This window comes from Chlamydotis macqueenii, chromosome 1 (assembly GCF_036417535.1).
Source record: "Chlamydotis macqueenii isolate bChlMac1 chromosome 1, bChlMac1.mat, whole genome shotgun sequence".
Lineage (NCBI taxonomy): Eukaryota > Metazoa > Chordata > Aves > Otidiformes > Otididae > Chlamydotis > Chlamydotis macqueenii.
Window position 1 is genome coordinate 17,179,913 of NC_141556.1, and position 21,365 is coordinate 17,201,277.

General features: G+C 44.5%; 1 protein-coding gene across 2 annotated transcripts in view; it reads left to right on the forward strand.

Moving 5' to 3' along the window:
- Positions 1-173: 173 nt before the first annotated feature.
- The window catches only part of GRAMD4 (GRAM domain containing 4), an 83,762-nt gene continuing 62,570 nt past the window's right edge, over positions 174-21,365 (forward strand). For both annotated transcript variants that reach the window (XM_086746854.1, XM_086746863.1), the window contains exon 1: positions 174-379. In XM_086746854.1, coding sequence (XP_086602980.1) covers positions 351-379 — 29 coding nt within the window. In that variant the 5' untranslated portion in view covers positions 174-350. The remainder of the gene's footprint in view (positions 380-21,365) is intronic.

Below are 21,365 nucleotides of genomic sequence, written 5' to 3' on the forward strand. Positions count from 1 at the left end.
GGCCGGGCCACGCTACCCGTGCGGCCGCCCATAGGCCGGCCCCGCCCGCCCCCGCCTCTGCGGGCTCCCGCCGCGGGGCCGCCGGGGGCGGGGCGGGCGCGCGGCGCGGCCCCGGCGAGCGGCTCGGGCGCTGCGGTGGCGGCTGCGCGGGGCACTCGGCACGGCCTCGGCGGCGGCGGCGAACGAGCACCTGCTGCCGTCCTCGCCCGTAGCGGGCAGGGCGCCGCGCTTTGTCCGGGGCTCAGCGGGCGCGACCGGCCCCGGCGGCGCCCGGCCTGGCCCGGCCCAGCGACCGGCGGCTCTCGGGGCGTCGTCTGGCTCCGGCGGCCTGGGCACCGCGGGGAGCGTGAATGAGAGTTTGCTCCGATTTACGAGCAGGGTGAGTGCCCCGCCGGGCCGCCTCTGGAGCTGGGGGGCGTGGGGGGGTGGATAATAATTTTTATTTTTAAATTTCTTTTTAAAATTATTTTTCAGTCCGAGCCTTTCCGCCCTCAGCCCGGCGCCAGCCTCCCCGGGCCGAGGCGGCGGGGACCCGGCGAGGACCAGTGCTGCGTGCGGGGCGCGGTGCCTCCCGCCGGGCCGGGAGCCCCCCGGCTGAGGGCGGACCGGGGTCTGCGGGGGTTGGGGGGGGGGAAGGGGTGAGTCGGCAGGGAGCTCGGCGGGTGGCTCGGTTTTTATGGGCCTTCTTCATCCGTTTGCGGGAATCAGGACACCGTGCCCGTGGGGGCTGGGGGTGACCGGCTGCCCCCTCCCTTCCCCCGGGACCCCTGGGCGGTGGGGACGGGCGCGCATCGCCGCCGCCGTCCGGCTGAAACGGGGGCTGGAGCGAATCCCGGGGGCAAGCCTGGTGAAGGGCACGCCTGTGTGTGCCCGTCCCAGCCGGTCTCCCGAGTTGTTGTTGTTGTCGTGGGGACCGCGTTGTGGCTGCGGGCGCGCCGTCCCTGCCAGACCTGCTCCTCGTCGTCCCCCGGCTGCCGTGGATGACAGCGGTTATTTCCGACGGCTGCTTGTCAGGGATCTCCCTTGGCGAGGGGGGAGCAGCCCGAGCTGCCTCGTACCCCTCCGTTACCTCCTCCCGCCCCCCGGCCAGGGTGGCATCTGGGCGGCATCCGGTTTGGAAACCAGACCTGCTAACGTCGTTTGTGTTGTGAGGTTTGCTTCTTGAGCTTTAGCTGAGCTGGCTGAACTGGGGGCTGGCCACATGTTCGTATCAAATAGTAGCCCGCAACGTGCCCATCCCTCAAAGCATACAGTGTCTGGGCACATCTTGGTGTGGAGTGATGAGGCCCGGGAGCGTTGGAGGAACAGGAGCGGAGAAATGCTGCAGAGCTTTCTTTCAGGGAGATTGAGAGGATGGCAGAGCCGTGGCACTGGGTAAACGGCTGGTGTGCGGTCCAAGCTGTCAACCCGGATTCCTTCAGAAAAGGTCCCGTAGGTGTGCACGTATGTTGTGAGCCTCCTGTGTGCTTCTGTGGGTTGTTGCTGGGCTTAAGCACACATCTGGGGCAAACAGGAGAAAATGACAGCTTTTCGTCATGTTTTCATGTCGTGCTTTATTACTGCAGCTGCAGAGTTTCAGATTGAGCAGATGTGGTGGTACCGATAAGCTTGTGTGAATGTGGAGTGAACGATGGACAAATTCTCTGACATGGCATTTCCAGTGGTGACTGAAATGTGGGTGGAGAGGGGAAATATTGAATAAAGTAGGGATCCCAGGTGCCTGTGCTCTGTGTTGTCTGACAGTATCCTGCCTTAGTTTTTAACATGTTATAAGTAGTTTCATTCCTCAGAATTAGGTGTGAGCTGTCTTGAACCTTTTTTTAATGCCATATCTAGTTATCAAATGCTATATCTAGTTATTCACAAAGGGAGGGCTTTTTTTAGTCCTAGTCTCTGTTCTTCTAAAGTTGATATTTAAGCTCCTAGCTGTGAAACTGATAAAATATAAAATTAATTGATGGTGTTATGCTACCAAATTGTGCAAAAATCCTTGAAAGCCTGAGTTATGCTTCACTGTTTTTCATATGGTGGCCACAAGTATGTTTGGCTCATCCCTCTGCCATAATAAAGGTGGTTTTGGGTTGCGATGCTAGACTGAGTTGAAGATGAGCCATGTCGTGTTTCCAGCTCTGCAGGTAAGCCCTTGGGGATGGTTTTGGCCGGTAGGCTAGCCAGAGCTAAGGTGTCAGACTGACAGATTTGTTTTTTTTCTCTTTTAGCTGTGGCAATTGTGAGACCTAGTCTGCTCAGCATGTCCTGGGTCAGGGGCTGACTGTCAGGCAGTGCGCGGGCAGACAGCTGCTGCTTGAACGTACCAGTGCTGCTCCTTGGCATGGTACAGCTTCTGCTCTGAGTGAAGGCATCACCCAGGCTTTGACCTCCTCCTGGCCCTCCTTGCCAGCATCGCTGTGGCCTGGTGACCTGACGTCAGCGCCTGTGGGGGATGGAGGAATTAAGGGCAGCAGCTGGGAAAAGCCTGTCCTGGCTCTGCTCTTCCGTGAGACTTGCTTTCAGAGACATTGGCAAAGGGGAGATCCCAACTGAGCAGAAAAAATCAGGGGGCTGACGCGCAGCCCTGCTGTCTTCCTGGATGGAAACTAATTCCTGGCGATTTTACAGCAGGTAGCCAATGCATAAGCTGTTCCCTTCTCCTCCTGGCATGTGATACTCAAAGCTTGTAGGAAGTGAAGTTCATTATAAGAATGAATCATAGAATGGTTAGGGTTGGAAGGGACCTTCAAAGGTCAACTAGTCCAACCCCCCTGCAAGAAGCAGGGACATCTCCAACCAGATCGGGTTGTTCAGAGCCTCATGCAACCTGGCCTTGAACATTTCCAGGGATGGGGCTTCCACCATCTCTCTGGGCAACCTGTTCCAGTGTTCTACCACTCTCATTGTAAAAAAATTTTTCCTAATATCCAATCTAAATCTACCTCCCTCTGTTTTGAAACCATTACTTCTAATCCTGTCACAACAGGCCCTACTGAAGAGTCTCTCCCCATCCTTCCTGTAGGCCCCCTTGAGGTACTGGAAGACCGCTATAAGGTCTCCCTGAAGCCTCCTCATCCCCATTGGCTGGGGTAATATTGGATGCCAAAGAGATTCAATATTGTTTGAGAAAAAAACGCCAACTTTAATGTTTTGTTTTGATAAGGGAACTTCTGCAGTGCCTGAGAAGTGATTAGTGCTCCTTTTAAAGGTCAGATATACTTCTGGGGTATGGAACATTGTGGATAGCTATGATGTACATACATGGGATACTACATATATGTGTTGTGTCTTCATCCTTGTTCTAATACTTGAGTACTCACTCCTTAATACAGAGACTTCAAAGCTAAGGAGGAGCATTGACTGTTTAACCCCCAAAGCGGTGACGGATCTAATGGAAAATTGAAAAAGACCCCATTTCATCTCATTTTGTCTGCTGAAAAGTCATGCTTTATTTTTTGACTCGGTCACCACCAAATCCGTAGAGATTCTTGAAGATACCAGACTGTTTTGTGTAACATAGGGTCCCATTAACAGTTTTATGGTAAATATCTTTTTATTTAAGGAGCAATCAATCACGTTTCCTGATGTTTTGTTTCTTATAGGTCTGGAAAATAAATGGTACTCAAGAATGCTTGAGTCAAGGGAAATGTGTACCGTGCTGAATTTTTTGGATTAAAGCTGTGCAGCTATTCAATGACTTGTCCCGGTCTCTTCCTCCTTCTTACCCCTAGTACTGATCGGGCTTAGCAGTGATATTCTCTAACTTTGAGGTCCCCAAAGCCCTAGCTGGCTAGGGCCTAGTATTACATGCAGAAAAATATGCCGTTCCAAACTGGGGGCTCTCTTGTCCAAACCTGACTGTGTCAGGCCTAAATAAAGTACACAATTTTCTAGCTTTATCCTGTAACACTTTCCTTTTCTTTCCTACATAGATTTTTCTCAGCTAGATATTATCTGCATGGCAGTATCCACGCTAGGAGGGGAGACGGCTTCTTCTAATGTGTTATTTTTAGGACACAGAGTTTGATCAGAGGGAAAGCTTTTGACACTAAGTTTTTAATCAGGGTCTTCCAAAAGAGATTCTCTCTCTGCCCAGTGCCCTGGCCTTGCACAGTGGCACGTTAATCCATGAAACAGTCTGTGCACAGAAATACAGCCGTCAAATGTAGCTTTTGGGTCATAATGTTGGGCACTTCCATGGTTTGTGTTTTGATCTTTCAAATTTCTGAACAAATGCAAGTTTTCTCTTTTCATCTTGTGGTCATTGTCATTGACACGGGGAACACAAATACACAAACACACACAACAAAGTAGTTAGGCCTTTTCCTAGGAGGTCAGGATTTATTAAAACAATTATAGTTTAGTGGTGAGCTCACCTTAAAATTTTATGAGTTAGTGCTGCTTTTTGTTATGACATAAGAAAATGAAATAAAGAGTCTTTGAAGCCACTTCAGACTTCATGAATATTAACAGGCTCTGCAGTCTTCACAGAGAGTAAGCTCTGGATGTTTTTCTGCACCTTAATAGTACAGTTTCTTTTGCACAGTAAATCTTCTTGCCTTGACTGAACTGAAGATGAGTTACTGGATGCAACCCAAAAATACCGTATTTGTCATTAGGAGTGCTCCTGCTGTTTTTCTCCTCCTATCCTTAACACGCAGTTCTTTCTCCTGGTGCACACTCTGGTAGCAGTAGATTTAATCCCCTGATTTACAAGACCAGATCTTCAGAGGTGCTTAAATGATTGAAGATAGTGGAAGATAAAGATTGCCAATGTGTTCAGTTGCATTTGAAAAATCCTTTCTGTTTGTATCTTGGGTCACCATATGCATTTAATACTTGCCTGTGTTAATAAGGAAAAAAAAAATGTTGGCAGTATTTTCTAAACATGCTTTGAGGATACTTAAAATTGCCTCTTTTAATTTAAAAGCTATGTCTGCATCTCAGTGGAACCTGAAATTCCATTTAGTTGCAGCCTCTTATAAATCCTGAGTTAACACAGCAAGTTCTTTGTGATGGTCTGTGAAGACCACATTGCCTGTTCTAGATATACATGTTAACAAGAATGCATGAAACTCAGTGTAAGTCTTGTTTTAGGTGTCTCATCAGTGGCTGAAGTGAACTATTTTTTTTTATTTCACTGAATGGTTGAGGTTGGCAAGGACCTCAGGAGGTCATCTGGTCCAACCCTCTGCTCAAGCAGGGCCACCTAGAGCCAGTTGCCCAGGAACATGTCCAGGTGGCTTTTGAATATCTCCAGCGATGGAGACTCCACAAACTCCCTGGGCAGCCTGTGCCAGTGCTCGGTCACCCTTATGGTGAGAAAGTGTTTCCTGGTGTTCAGAGGGAACCTCCTGTGTTTCAGTGTGTGCCCATTGCCTCTGGTGCTGTCACTGGGCACTGCTGAGAAGAGCCCAGCTCCATCTTCCTTGCATCCTCCCTTCACATATTTCTATACATTGATGAGATCCCCCTGAACCTTCTCTTCTTCAGCCTGAACAGTCCCAGGTCCCTCAGCCTTTCCTTGTAGGTCCCTTCGTCATCTCTGTGGCCCTTTGCTGGGCTCTCTCCAGCATGTGCACTTTTCTCTTATACTGGGAGCCCAGAACTGGATGCAGTACTCCAGTTGTGGCCTCACATTTCCCAGCATGCTGTAAAAATAAGAAACTTCTATAGTAAATTTTGAGCGTGCAGTTTTTTAGGATGCAGGTCCTTGGGGTCACTCTGGTGCTCTAAGTCACTGATGCAGCTTCTATGAGTACCTTTGCTTTTCCGCAAGAGTGATGTTTCTGGTTGAAAAACCCTGAACGCTTCAGCCCAATTTTCCTGATCCTATCAGTGCAGGCTTTGACAACTGTTTTGACCTGTGATTAAGGGATTTATGACTAGGTTTGCTGCCTGCACATGCCTAATAAGCGTAATCATTAGATGCTGAGTCACTGGCGTATGTGTATTTCTTGGGGTGCATGCGTACGGACTGCTGTCTGAAACAGAGCTTGTCTCAGTTTTGACTGAATGCTTACTTACGTTTGTAAGGGCACATCCTTGCTGTGGGCTGGTTTGGTTCTGCAGCAGCCATCCCATGCTGCTTTGTATCCGTCAGGGCTGACCTGCCTGGTTTGTGGGCACTTTCTGCAGTACTGCGTTTCCCTCATGACATGCCTGAAGGTGAGCATCTCTCTGATAAACTACGTTGAGTGAAGTCTGAATGCTTCCTTATTCTACCACAGCTGTTTTGTACGCTTACATGGGTAACTCTGTAGTTGATGTTAAATATAGAATTTGTAAACAAGGTTTTTATTTTTAGGTCAGCACTTCAGGTGCAGGACAAAACTGTTAGTGTAATGCCGGTAACACTGCTCATGGACAGACAGGAAGGAGAGATGAGAACAAGAAAAAGGCATAAAGCACAAAATACCACTTTATCCTTGGGGTTCTCATCAGACTCTGTGGGAGGGGACACTCTAATTTCTTGACCATTGAGTGTGCCCTCCTGTATATCTAGGTGTGTGTAGTTACTTAATATATTTTTTTTAAGGTTCTTCAACATGTCAAAATTATGTGGAAAAAACAGTTAGCAGTTGCTTGCTTTCTCTATGTCCAAATAGAGTGGTTAATAGACACATTTTAAATTTCCGTAGTTACTCCCCTGAAAGTAACTGCACAACATGAGAGGTCTATACTTATCTTAATTAAAGAGAACAAACCCATGCACTCCATGCTGGCCTGATGTATGCAATTAGTGACTGAGTGCAATTAGTTTCCAGCCGCTAAAACTGTCTTATTGGAGCTCTTGATAGAACTGTCAGCAGTTTGTATTAATATCTGGCATTACTGAGGCTTGGCATTTTTTACTGTGTTGTAAAAGCCACTTGTTCCTTCAGTGTTCATTTTGGGTATCGAGTTACGTACAGAACACTTCAAATTCACTGGTTGGGAAACCAGTCAGTTCTCAGAGGCTGAAAATTAGTACTAGGTTTTTCAATGAAGGATGCACAAGCATCTTTAGATGCTCAAAGCAGAGTTTATTTCATAACTTGAAGTTTATCATTAGCTTAAATATTAAAAAGTGCCTTCTTCAAATTAGGAATCCATATGTAAAAGAGAACTTCAGAATTTTAGCTCTAGAACTACCATCAGGAAAAAAGCCCTCCAGCCCGTTGCCGTGGATTTTACTACCTGAGGCTCCACGTTCCTTCTCCATTCAGGAAATGGTTTGCATGTTTTTCCTGCCCTCTCTCTGGATCTCATCTCTGTGTTCCCAGGTGTGCACAGTAACTGCATTTCAAAACAACTTGCTGCACTTTTCAAGGTTAACAGCATGTTGTAATTCCTGGGGAAATGTAGCAGGACTACACAGAGGCGTGTGGATTTATAATCGTCAGCAGTATTTAAGCTGCGTCACAGCCGTGTGGGGAAATGCAACGCCTCTGGAGAAGGAGCTCGTAAAATGTAGCTTAAAGGCCATGAGTAGTCCTTGATGCTGTGTTACGAGCCTGACCAAGGGTAACTTTTTTCCTCTTGCTTTTGGTAGAGCAGCTGATATCTGTAGCTGTGCAGCTTCAGGGTCCCTCCTGAATCCTAATCCCGTTAGGATTGATGTGGGTGTCTGAGCACTGTAATTTACTCCAGATCTGAGTCGAGGGAGCTGTATAGTTGTGTGCTTTGGGCACAAGCTGCTTCCCCAGACACTTTGGCTACCTGATTCAAAGTCAAGCTGTAAGATCCTAGGATCCTGTCTCTGAGCTCACTTTTGGGTTTGGGGCTTTCTTTATCATCCCTCTTCCTCACCTTTTCCCTTGTAAGAGTAATGCCGAGGGAGTTGCCTGCATGTACCATCCTTGAAGATCCTGGCTGCTCTCTCTTGCTGCACGTAGCTGAGAGGTTCGATTCTCAGCAGCTGCCATCCTGTTTGTGTGGGGTAAAGATAGCTGTGAAGCATGGGACCTGAGAGCAGTAAAACATCCAAAACGTCCTTGTGTGACTAATATTAGGGTGACTTTGGACTGATCATGAGATAATAGTAAAAACCAGCTCAGTAGGCTACTGAGTCTTACATCAGCTGGCAAGGATCCTGTTGTCGGAAGGAGTAGGAATAAGTGCAGTCTGTATAACTGTTTTATTGATGTAGTCTAACTTTTCAAAGCATTATACCATGTCTAGGCTTTATTCTAGTTTGATTAACTTCATAATTCTTTGCACTTCTGCAGTGCTTTTATCCAAGATCTTCACACTCCTCTTAAAGGCTAATCTACCGGGCAACCCAAAAGATACAAAAGGTGATCTCAGACACTGAGTGGTATGAAAATGTGGTGCTGCTTTTGTGTAAACCCCTGCACCGTTGCAGCAGCTCTGTGGGGTCACCTGGGATTGTGCAATGAGGAATGTCCTTCCCAACAAGCCGTGGAGCGTCTGGCTGGGCACTCTGATCCTTTAAGAGAACTGCCAGCTGCTACAGGGTGCTGTGCTCCCAAGATTTTATTCAGCTGCAAGAGCTTCCTGGAAACTTGCAGTAATTAAAAGTAACGTCAAGAGTTTGCAAAACACTACAGAAATTAGGACTGTGGTCTCTTCCAGATTATCTGGAGCCAGCCCTATTTTGTTTCAGATAAACATTCTGAATACAAAGCTTTTGATGTTTATGAAAGGATTTGGGCCTATTTTGAGGGATTTTGCCTTCCCTCCCCAGCAAAATTGCTTATGGGACTGATGAATGCATGCAAATGCAACAACTCTTATTTTTGCTTTCCATTATGGGAATAACCAGCCAAAGTCCTGGCTTCCCCAGCAAACTGTATTAGGAAACATTTTTACAGCAAATACACTTTTTCTAAAGCTACCTCTGCTTCTTTCCTGTTTCGTCCAGTAGCAACCTTTCCCCAGTTTGAGGGCTCTGCCAGCAACGATTTCCTCTAGCGCTGGATCACTTATTCCCCTACAACACACATTGAAAACAAGTGAGGCACAAATACCATTTCTTAGAATGTTTTACAGGAGCAGTGTGGAGCTCACTTTTCTGTAGCAGTTTGAATTTGCCTGGTGAAGCTCTCTGGCCCTTGGCAGTCCTCTGTTAAAGCAGAGCAGGGACAGCCTATGCTTTTTGAATGAGAAACAATCCCCAGCATTTTCAGTCCAGTTTTCCTGATGGAATGCGAGCCTGGCTGTTCACGGTGTCTGCCTCGGATTTCACTTGGATGCATACAGCTATCCTGGTTGGAGACTATGGAATCTATTCAAAACTCATTTTCCATTTTGTTGTTAATACTTTGAAATTGCATAAATATTTTTTTCTTTAGAAATAAGCTTTAAGTATTAAGCTGTTGTCTGTGACTCATTAGTCTACTGTTGGTGACAATTTATTGTCCTTGTTAAATAATAGAAAGTCTTTCCATGCAGTTTGTATTCCTTATTGTCTGAAGCAAACTACATCTGTTTATTTTACCCTGAAGGTGGCTTTCTTCTCAGCTGGCTGAAAGCTTATCATAATATCTGAGAGCAAATATGAAAGTACTGCAGACCTCACTCACCACACAAAAAAATTCATGTGCATATTTAACTTGTTGAGCAATTGTGTTAGATGAGTTTTGGAAACACTAAATGGACTGACACAAAAAAAGAGTGTCTGTTTGCTTTGAAGGAGGTGACTTGCTTTTTTTACTTTCTTCTCCCTTTTCAAAAGCTCCAGCTGAACCAAGTGTTGGTAGTTCCATAAACTGGCATTTTCTAAAGCTTTTTTTAATTCAGAGATTTCGTTGCTATAAAGTTAATATTGCATTCTAGTAGAAGTCAGAAGAAAAGTAGGTAAAGACAGATATACTTACTGGAAATGCTAAGAAGGGGTTGGACCTTGAAGATGGCTGTCTGACCACAGATTGTTTGTTATCGGAAATAGGAGATGAGAAACTGCGTTTAGGAAGCAGATGCATTGCTGGTGTTTCTGAACCATGGAGGAAATGCGAAACACCAACTCTTGAAGTAGATTAGCCACAAGTGTGCAGATTTTCTTTCTTACAAGATGATAATAATTTGAAATATCTTCTTTTTTTTTTTTAAATAAAGATTAACCAGTAGATTCAACTCTTAAAGTAAAAGTTTTTTTGCAAAATGTAGTGATAACTAGTAATGTGCGTATTGTCAGTGGGGCATGGGGGAGAGCAAAGTGCTCTGCCTGGCACGGCGGAGAGGAAAGCTCTCCTGGTAGCCAGTCAGCTAAAGAAATCACCTTTATTTAAAGGCATTCAGTTGTGTGAGGTTCAGTAGTGCTGTCATTCCTGAAGGGAGACAGCTTCTTCTGTCCCCCATGCGCTCTTATGCGCACCCTCGTGTAGGAACGCCAGTGTGAAGTGGTCTGACCTCTTCTGTAGCCACGTTAACTGATATACCAAATCCAAAGACTTTTTTTTCTGTGCGTGTGTGAACTCTTAGTCAAAGGTCTTAGGACTGGTTATGCACAGATCGGACCCAGCTTTCCCATCTTACTGTTTGTCGTGATTCCTGGGCACCTGTAAACCTTTCCACTTACTAGAAAACAGTCTTCTAGTTCGGAAAAACTTGCTTTCATGTCTTGTGGGTTGTGTGGCTACTTCTTCTTAAGGAGAGGTTGTAGCAGACGTGTTTTCTGTTCTGCTTGTTGCAGTACAGCTCTTGGAGGCCTGGTGCCTCTGGTATGCTGTGGGGCATCAGAGTTGAGTGCCGCAATAAAACCCAGAACGGTCCTTGAATAAAACTGCTGTTTAGTTTCTGAGGATTTATATTATCCAATAAATAGAAGGGTTTGGCAGGAGTATCGGTAGGGTATGAACTATCCCTTTATTGCATATCTACAGCTTTTCTTTTCACCCTAAAGATAGCCTGTCCCTGTTTCTTCTCATCTCTTTTCTGTGCTTTCATTTGCTTAGAACAGAGTCCCATTTACAGCCATCCAAGTCCCTGCTCAAGTTCAGCCACCCTGCCTAGATCCTGCAGCTGGATGAAGGCCCCAGATGCCTTCAACAAAGAAATCCGGAGATGTCATCTTTCTTTTTCTCTTCGCCGTCCCCACCCCTGTAGCAAATCTTATGCTCTGTAGTTTCCTTTTGGGCACAGATGGGAGCCTCTTGGAATCCCTAAAATATTCAAGAACAACATGATATAATGTTGAGAAGTTTTTTATTTATTTAGATTTGGTTTTTAACGCTGTCGTAATTATATAAGCGAATCAGAGGCTCGTGGGAGTCCAGTGCTAGCTGGTGGATCGATCACATCCTGCAGTCTTCAGCATGCTTCTACTATTAATGCAAAAAGTCTTGGAATTCCAAGTTTCCATGACTTTGAGAGATTGTATCTGTTAAAACATTTTTTTGTAGTGTAAACAAAAGGTTTGATATCCCCAAACCAGAATTTGAGCCTGATTGGTGATTTAAATTTTAGGATCCTTCTTGAAAAGCAAAATCCATAGTTTAGTTTATAGAATTCCAAGATTTAAATATGTGAATATTAATGAAGTATTTGGGAATAAGAGCTGGAAGAAGTCCTGGTTAAGAGACTGACAGAAGTGTCAGGAGTGTTGCTCTCTGCTTTCATTTCTGCTGCTTCCCCCAAATTTTTTAGGGAGTTTTTGGGAGGTCTGTGAGTGGTCTCTGGGTTTCAGCTGGTGACGTGACCTTTTAGTTTTGCCATGAGGCACCACTGGCTTCTCTCTGGCTTTGACTTTGAAAAACAGACCCTTTCTTAGGAGTGGCTGAACAAAGAAAGGTGGGATCTCTGCAGAAATCTCCTTTGTGAACTTAAGAAACTTTGAAATGGGCACGGCTGAATTATCACAGGTGGGTGCGTGCAAGGAATAATGCTTCCTGCCCCTTCCTTCCCCACCCCAACCATAACTGCTCAGAAAGATATACTGAGTGTATGGCTCTTTTTCTTAAAGTACTTTGAGCTTTGGACCTTTACCATTGCGAACTGAAGTGTCATCGTGGCATAAATAAACCTGTCAGCTCAAGTAGTGTAATTCTGGACCTCATCCCAGTCTTAGAGGCAGACGTAAATGCCATCCTGTAGCTGATTTTTAAGTTGCTTGGTCTGATGGAAATCATGACTGAAATAATCTTATTACTTCTCCTTTGGTTTCTTCACTTTGTTACTAAACTCTCCATCCTGCTATCTTTGGGTTAATTTAAATTATTTCAAGTCTGAAGTCTCAGTGATGTGCCAGATTGCTATTTACTGTCATTGGGTTTGTATTATTTTAGCAACCTGACAGGCTTCGTGGTGTATTCGTGACATTTTTGGATGAGAAAATACTTTGTTTTGAAATAGAGCATGCAAAAAGTATGGTAGATCAGAGTGCTTGTACAGGCTTGGTTAATGAACTGAACTGCTGATCCATTAAGTGCAAACACCTTTGGATTCATAGGTTACCTCATGTTTGGGATCAAAAAAACCAAACTGGCAGAGATTTTTTTTGACCTCTTCCTTGTGTCCAGTATGTTTCATGTTGAAACATGCTAGAAGCCTTGCTAATATAGCTCTATCAAGAGAGGAGCTTACTTCTCCTGGAAGAAATTTCTCTTAGCACGTAACTATACTTTGGTGATGCTCAGTAGGGGAAAGAGCTGGGTGTGTTGATGTGCCCTGGTTTGCTTAAAGACTTGCTCTAAGGTATCTTGTTCCAGTTGTTTCAAGCAGCTTCAAAAATGTAATTGTTAACTCTGTGTTTTTGGTTTTGTTTTTTTTTTTGTTTTGTTTGTTTGTTTTGTTTTTTGTTTTTTTTTTTTTACCCATAGAATGGTTTGAGTTGGAAGGGACCTTTAAAGGTCATCTAGTCCAACCTCCCTGCAAGGAGCAGGGACATCTCCAACCAGATCAGGTTGCTGAGAGCCTCCAATCTGGCCTTGAATGTTTACAGGATGGGGCATCTACCACCTCTCTGGGCAACCTGTTCCAGTGTTCCACCACCCTCACTGTAAAAAAAAATTTTTACTTATGCCTAGTCTGAGTCTACCTTCTTCTATTTCAAAACCATTACCCCTTGTCCTGTTGCAAGTAAATGAGCCAGCTGAGGCTATTACCGTAAACTAGCCCAGTTCTTACTAATTTGGCCATATTTTTAGGAAAATAACATTTTAATGGTGCTTGTTACATCCTAATGCCTCATAACTGCAGATGACTTATAAGAAGGGGGCTTATAAGAAAGATGGGGAGAAACTCTTCAGCAGGGCCTGTTGTGAAAGGACAAGGGGTGATGGAGGAAAACTCGACAAAAAAATTGCATAATTTCAAGAAAACACAGAAATGATATGTTACATAAGTCTGTAAGGAAGTTTTCCTCGCCCTGTGCATGCTTTAAGCAAACCTCAAAATTGCTCACAGAATATGACTGCGTATCTCCATCTTCCTTCCCTGTTCCTCCGTCAGTCACGCGTGCAGCCATGTATGCCGAGATGCTGAAGGTGGACAGCCAGGCTGCTCTGCGTGTGTCTGGAGACGAGCGGGTTACGATTGCTGGCCCGTTCAGTTGTGGCAGCATTGAGTGTTTTGAGTGATGAGTTATTTTGGTTTAATGAAACTAATAAAATTTGGGAGAAAAGACAAGAATGCATGGGAAACTTAACTGGAGTAATGTCCTTTTTCTTTTCTTTCCCTGCCATGTATGTCTCTCAGAGTTTCTGACTTTAGGCTCCACCATTCTTTCTGAGGTTATTCCACTTCCCAGCATAGACCCACACTGTCGTCCCCGATCTGTCACTGCTGGTGGCTGATGACACAACCTCTGCTCAGCCTCACATTTATACTTTTGTACTAATTGCCTATTCAGCCAGTCACAACTGCTGAACATGTGTGGCAGCCTTTTTCTGGGCTGGACTAGTGTCTGTCTTTGGTCCTCTTCTTAGAGCAGTTAGAGGTATCGACAAAATTGGCGAAGGAGCAGATATTCTGCCTACTGAGGGAACGATGCAGTTTGAAATGTGAGGGAATAGAGGCTTTTCCTGTAAGGGAGATTACCTTGAACAGCAGGGCCTTTCAACCGTAAGCCTGCCATTTCATTATATTTAAATAACTTGGCTATTTAACTTCTTTTGACAAATAATTGCAGTTTGGAAATCAAAACTGTCTTTTGGGTACTGTGATTCAGTCCTGTTTATAGCAAATGTGCCAACAGTGCAGACAGACTTACGTGAAGAGTTGCACTCTGAAGAAATAGAGGAGAGGTCTGTGATACCTAGAGGACAAGGTTGGTGCTTTCCTATGTCACGCAACTTCCTCTGCTATTTCCAAACTCTACTACATGGAGAAAAATATCCCTCTCATCTTTGGACAAGCCGTGTGGAGGCTGTTTTCCAGAATGCTGCTTTCCACTGGAGCGGCTGTTCGCATTTCTGTCAGTCTGGTGGGAACCTGACCTTGAGTTTTTTACCCTGTGATAAGATTTCAAGGAATAGTTTACATGGCTTTTACAAGTGGCTGTGTAGTACACACAGTGCCAGAAATGAAACTGATGCCTGAAGCCAGACTTACTGTATGAAACTTGCTGTTTTTCCGTTACTCCTTAGTGTAATTTGGATAAATCTCTCCTTGGTGAGAACATAGCAGCCTTTTTCACACAGTATCCTTTTACATGTTATCTATGCAAATTTTCACACAATCCTTCATGCCCTTTCATTTAGAAGTTGACGTGATGAGCAATTACAACACTACAAGCTTGCATAATCCAAATAGTATTTTATTTTTCGTGCCCTATACCTTCTGCCCGTAGCACCAACTTCAGGAGCATTTTCAGATTTTAGTTGGAAGGAACAGAATAAGCAGCAGCACTGCTTCTCACATGGAAATGTGTGGGACTTGGGGATTACAGATGTTCTTTATAAACTCAGGACCACTTTACAGGAAGGAAATAAAAGGTTCTTAGTTATAGTGGTGGTTGTAATTTGGTAAAAAGACTCTATTCCTTCCAATGGCTGTATACTGACTGCAGAAATCAATGACGGACATCTCAAATACTTAACTGTGTTTTTTTTATGTGGTTTATTTTTGTAACACAGATATTTCGGAGCCTTAATGGATTCTCACATCAGCAGTAGAATAGTTAAAGCTTGCAGAAGCAAGTTAAAGTGTTATATACAAAAATCTCTGCATCCTGGGAATCTTCCTCGGAAAACTAGCATCTAGGTTTCATGAGCTTCATTGGGCTTCAGCCCAACTTCATTGGGCTCAATAACTTGCACTTTTTTTACTTGAAAGGAGAGAATTAAAATTCTTCCTCAGTACCAGCAGGGCTCACACTTTCTAAACAGTTCAGTGATCACCTTCCATAATATACTTATTAGTCTGAATAAGATGTTCCATGCTAGGATGTGTACTTCTGACTTTAAATGTTTATTTTAAAGCAGGTGGTAAAAGGCCAACATTATTCTGAGTGCTATGTCAGGCTAGGCTTCTTACGCTTCCATTTCAGCAGTGGAAGAGGAGCTATATGCAGTGATCCCGTAATCTTACCCAATGTTAGTCATGCCTTGTCCTTCCCCCTATCCGTTGCTCCCATGTCTCTGTTTTTATGAGCAGAAGTCGTGGTGCTTGCTTGTGGCAGTGCTTGCCTTGTGCCCTGGCTTCTCACTTGGTTGAAGACCAACCAGACGTGAGCTGCCTGAGCCTTCTGGAGTGTAGAGGCTCTTGCTGAGCTGGTGGTGGTCATCTTCCCATCTTCGCCCTCAGCAACCCTGACTCGTAGATAAAATTCAGAGTGAGGAAGCAGAAAAGAGCCTTTCATCAACACCAAGCTGTAACAAGCTCTTCCCCCATCCTTCAGAGGAGAGACTGAAGCTCTCGCATGGGACTGATTTCTGAAATGTGCCTCATGGCAGCTGTATAAACACTGTCTTTAGGGTGAAGGTTTGCAGTCGTTTAACCTGATTTAAGTGCAGGTGGCTGCTGTGAAAGGAGCCCTTCTCCCTCTGCCCATGACCAGAGACGTTTTCTGTGCAGGAGACTCGGCAGCTCTAATAGCTTGTGCAACCGTGAGTGAGGCTGCATAGCTGTCTGCTCCAATTAGACTGACCTTGCCAGAAAACAAACACAAAAATTAGTTGTATCAGCAGTGAGCTGATAAACCGCATGAGTGGACAAGTGACATAAAGGCCGTGGCAGAAACGAGCGGGGTTGCTCCCTTTGGTGTCAGCCTGTGATCAAGTGGGCTTCAAGCTTGGCTGGGCTCGTCTGGGGTTGGAATGGGTACACAGCAACCAGAGACAGAGGTGTGTAGGGTGTTGACATGTTTGCAGAAAGGGTGTGTTTTTGGAGTTGTGATGTTTCCAGTGTGATGTTAAGTGAGGGATTGAGTATGAAGTACAACTCCCACAGCTACTCCACTGAAGTTGTCGCTGCCCTTGGTTTCTTTCTTGACACACCCATGTGTGACCTGTATAGATACATGTCTGTGGTTTGGAATTTATGATTTTTGGGGAGCCTCTCCACCCATAGTTTTCCTGTGGTGATCAAGTCAAGGCCTCCCTTCATTGTTGGTATTTGTCTTTCTGTGGAGGGTTGCTGGAGGTGCCTCCTCCTCTGGCTTGTCCCCAGGGGGTTGAGGGATTAAGGCTGATGCCTTGCACAGGTCTGAAACTTTGCAGGGACTGAGTAGCTCATTTTGGGAACCCCTGCCTTAAAAGGTTTGCTAGATGTGCCTGAAGTACCCTCTGACTGAGGCAGGTACGGAAGAGAGTCGCTATAGCCCCATGCCTCCATGTTCTGTCTCCCCTCTTCCCCCAGCCCCTCCTGTCTGCAGCAGCCGAGCTGAAGGCTTTGAGGAGAAGTCCCTTTTATTGTACAACCCCGCTTCGTCTCCCAGGCAGCTTCATGTTGTGAGCTGAATGACATGTTGGTCTCTTTTGGGGAAAAAAATAGATTTTCACTTAATGCATATTCATGAAGCTGCATTATGGTTGCTGTGACAACCTCACCACTGGCAGGCGAGATCACTGTGTTGAACTTCTGTCTCCAGTCCCCGTGTTGTACCCTAGTGCATGTTACACAGCTTTCCACTTGTTTTTTTTCCCTCCCCTCCTCCCCCCAGTCAGTGGGCAATTTAAATTGTTTCAAGAGCTGATGCTTAATTAATAGCTGCATCTAATTAAGCCTGCAACACTGAAGCACGACTTCCTGCTTGTTTCCGGCGTGTATTAATCGAGTGTTGCTTCTGCTAGCAGTCCGGGATGCGGAGATGATTCTGGTGAGATTTTCTTTGTTCATCTCCCTTTAAACTCAAGGGAAAAAAAACCACCTGAATTACTAAGCATAATATTTCTCCACTCCGTAGGTAGCCTGATAACTTCATCTCTCATGCAAAAAGCCCCAACAAAGTCTATCCCCCTAGTCTATCCCTATCTAGTCTAGTCTATCCCAGTCTATCCCTAGAGTTTTAAGAACTCCTGACCCTGAAAGGGTTGGGAGCTTTTAGTAGATGTTACTCAAAACCAGAGAGCAGTTTGCTCTGTATATACATTACATCATGTTATGACCCTGGGGCCAAGGGTGATGTAGTGGGAGGAAGGCTTTACCAGACTGTGATGCTGAGGCGGTGACTAATTTCAGGATGAACCTGTGACGGGTTGAGCGTGGGGAGAGCTCAGTTCTGAAGGTCAAACTCTGCGTGTTTCTTGATGTTGGAAATTGAGGGCACTTGCGCAACGCTTGTAACTTTTGGAGTTTTTGTAAACTACTCTTGGCCAGTCTAGTTGACCCAAAGTATTGCTGTTTCTTAATTTCCAGTGAGAAATGATGACATCCTTCTGTACAGAGAACTTAACATACTGCGTGGTCCTGGGTGATAGAAGTCTTACGTGGGTGCTGTTCATGAAAGGGCTGCATTTAATGAGATTTGTGTCCTTTCTGTGTGCTTAAGGGTCTTGTTGAGTTGAGCTTAATGTAAAGTTTTCTTGAAAGCTGCCAACTTCATCTATACAGAACCCACTCCCTGTTGCTCAAGAGGAGACTGTGGATAAGGTTTGGCTTTCTTCACAGATCTGAGCCTTCTGGAGAGCAAATTGGGAGAAGTGTGTGCACAGTGGATAGAAAAGCTGAGCAGACAAGGAGCTCTGAAGTACAGTCAGCTGATTTTTCTCGGGTTAGTTTCTTAAATATTAATAAGTACAGAATGTTCAGACAGTGGCTTGAGATTCTGTCCATTAAAATGAGAAATTGGGGGGAAGAAAAATCATGTAGCAAGAGGGGACTTTTTGCACAGAGCAGTATATAGAGCTGGACTGTGAATCTATTGTAGGCTTAGATGTACTCACTGAGGTTTCCAGTTTTGGTTGGGCATGTCCAGAAAAAAACACACCAAGCTTTTTTTCAGTATCAGTTGGTACGTGGATGGCCTGAGTGTATCTTGTTGTGTTCCCGCTCTTCTGTCAACTCTTTTAGGATAATATGCAGGAGCATTTCAATGAAGAAGTAATAAATACCTAATGTAATCCTGATACTTTCCATTCCCTCAATTGGCACGTCCCTCCCTCATGATAAGACTAAAACATCCTGGTGTTGACACCGTGTCTGTATTTGTTCATCCACACACAGCCTGGCTTTTCTTGGATATCAGAGCTCTTTCCTCTGACTTCTGCAGAAAGACATTTTGAGATTAAAAGGAGAATGTGAAGGAGGTGGGGTGCAAAGATGAGAGCTAGAGGTGTGCTAGATTTGCTTCAACTCCATTGTCTTCAGCTTTCTGAAACGCTGCTTTTCTAGCAAAAGGAACACAGACACTTTGAAGGTTACTTTGCTGTGGCATAGTCTTGTATGGCCTTTTTGACCTAAGATGAAATTAATCCATGATGTCTTAGTAGGTTTTCTGTTGTTCCCCCAGCCCAGGCTCCAGATGAACACTTACTGCGGTGCTGCAGTTTGACTTCATGTAGCTGATTTGCATTTTATTAACAGCTGAGGAAAACTGAATCTCTGTGTTGTGAAGCAGAGTCCTTTCTCCAGCAAAGCGCATGTGAAGATTTATCTGTTCTGTCTCTGCCTGGTCTACCAGGCCACATACTCTGATTCAGCCTATTCTTGTGTAAAAACTAGACACAACAACAGAAAACCAAAACTCATAAGGCACTTGTAGGAGACTTTGGGATGAGTTAAGGCAAATTTCAGACAGCAGTGGTGCACTCAGTCCTGCCCTTCTCCAAGTTCCCTCCTCCCTTGTGCATCTCAACCTCTTCCATGTTTCTACAAGAGCAGAGCATTGGGGAAGCAGTGGCATGAAGCAGTGGAGGGTTGTCCATAGGAGCAAGCCCCGTAACTGATACCCTTCCAACCTAGGCTGGCTCTTGCCATTCCTCGGCAGCTGATTGTCTCCTTACTGAAGCCTCTCTGTAAGTGTAAGCAGAAAAAGCTGTGCTAGATCTCCTTATGATTTTTTTATGTGAAAGTTGGGGAAAACTTGTTTTTTCTCTACTTAGAATAGGTTTGGAATATGTGCCTGTGTTGGTTTGGGCTTTTGGGTCTTGATATATCCACTTAAACTGAACATCTGACAGGTATTTGGGGACTAATTGACCATTTTCATATTAGGTACAAATAAAGTCCTCTCTTCTCTGACCCTCTGTAAAAGGAATAAAACCTCAGCCTTGAAGGATTTGCTTTAGCAACTAGATACTAATGGCAATTAAAAAAAACCAGACACCTTTAAAGATCATTTTAGTTTGGTGTTTTGGTTTTTTTCAGTGTGGAAAATACAGACCTTTTTCACCAATCAAGCCCTGTATACATAAACTGTTGCCTGGTTTTTACTAGATGGTTTGGGACTTCAGGATAATTTTTACAGGCTACTGTTTAATTTTACTGATTTGACCTCTGCTACTGCAACATGAGAAATAAAAGCCATCTTCTTAAAAACATGAATACCTGAATAGCCTTGTTTATAAGCATGTTAATGTAAGATATCCGTACTATATTATGACAGGGTGTCTGCTGGTATTTTTAGACCTGGCTGAGGTGCAACGAAATTGGACCTAAATCAGTCTTGCAGAGTCAGCGTCTGCCTTACTGTGCTCTGCAGCACTTTCTGTTACAGTGCTGAACGTGGGAAAGATCTCCCGTTGCTTACGTTAACGGTAGGATGTTTGTAGAAATATCTGTATGTTTGCAGAAATAACTGTATTGGGGAGGATGGATTTGATTTTATTTTGCTCAAGCTAATAATTTGCAAGCATGATACCCATGTTAATTCTTATTTATAGCTTGCTTGTTGTATGGTAGTGAGGACAATTATTGTCACATGTGTGACAGTGTTGGGAAATGAGACTATTTAAAATGCATGGGGTTAAAATAGCTGTATTTTTATTATATTTTCATAATATTTGTTTGTGGTTAGTTTGCAGGCAGAAGGAGATGCGGGTCTGCAGTCACGCTACGAGTTCTGCGTGTGCGAATCTGCATGTTGGTTTTGGTGTTGCTGGTATGGGAGTTACTGGAAGCAGCCTGGAACTTAGAGCTGAACCTGCTGAGACCAGGATGTGGATGGGTGGTTGGGAGAGGGTGAGGGGATGAATAGCGATGATGGCTAAGCAAATGTTTTTGATATTCAGTTACTGTATTTTGCAATAAAGCTAATTCTAGGTCAGATTCAGGTCTTGTGTTTTACAAAAGCTTCCTCGAACTTATCTAAATTTAACCCAAGCCACTTGGAATACAAAGTCTCTGAGAAGTTTTTTTTCTAGTGAGCCTGAAACTGCTGAACTGTCACCATATTTATTGATCTTCATCTAAAAAAAAAAAAAGTTACCAGTTGCAAGAACAGGCTGCTGACATAAAAAGCCTGTCTTAGATCGCACATTTGGCTGGAGGCCAGATAATGAGTTTCTATAGGAGCTTGTTGGCAAGCTTAGCTTTTTGCTTAGGTTAATCTAATGTAACTGTAAGTAATCTGGGAGCCTGGTTCACTTAAAACCATTTTTAGACAAAATGATCTTTTTATTTTTAAACTATAACTGAGCAGATATTTTTACATAATGGCTTCTTGTACTTAAAGCACATGAAAAATGCCTAGGAACGTTAATATTTACTCTTTCAGTGGTCAACCTACTGAATAATCACAGAATCATAGAATGGTTTGGGTTGGAAGGGACCTTAAAGATCTTCTAGTTTCAAGCCCCCTGCCATGGGCAGGGACACCTTCCACTAGATCAGGTTACTCAGAGCTGCATCCAACCTGGCCTTGAACGCTTCCAGGGATGGGGCATCCACAGCTTCTCTGGGCAACCTGTTCCAGAGCCTCACCATCCTCACAGTAAAGAATTTATTCTTTATGTCTAACCTAAATCTACCCTCCTTCAGTTTAAAGCCATTACTCCTTGTCCTATCACTACATGCCCTTGTCAAAAGTCCTTCTCCAGCTTTCCTGTAGGCCT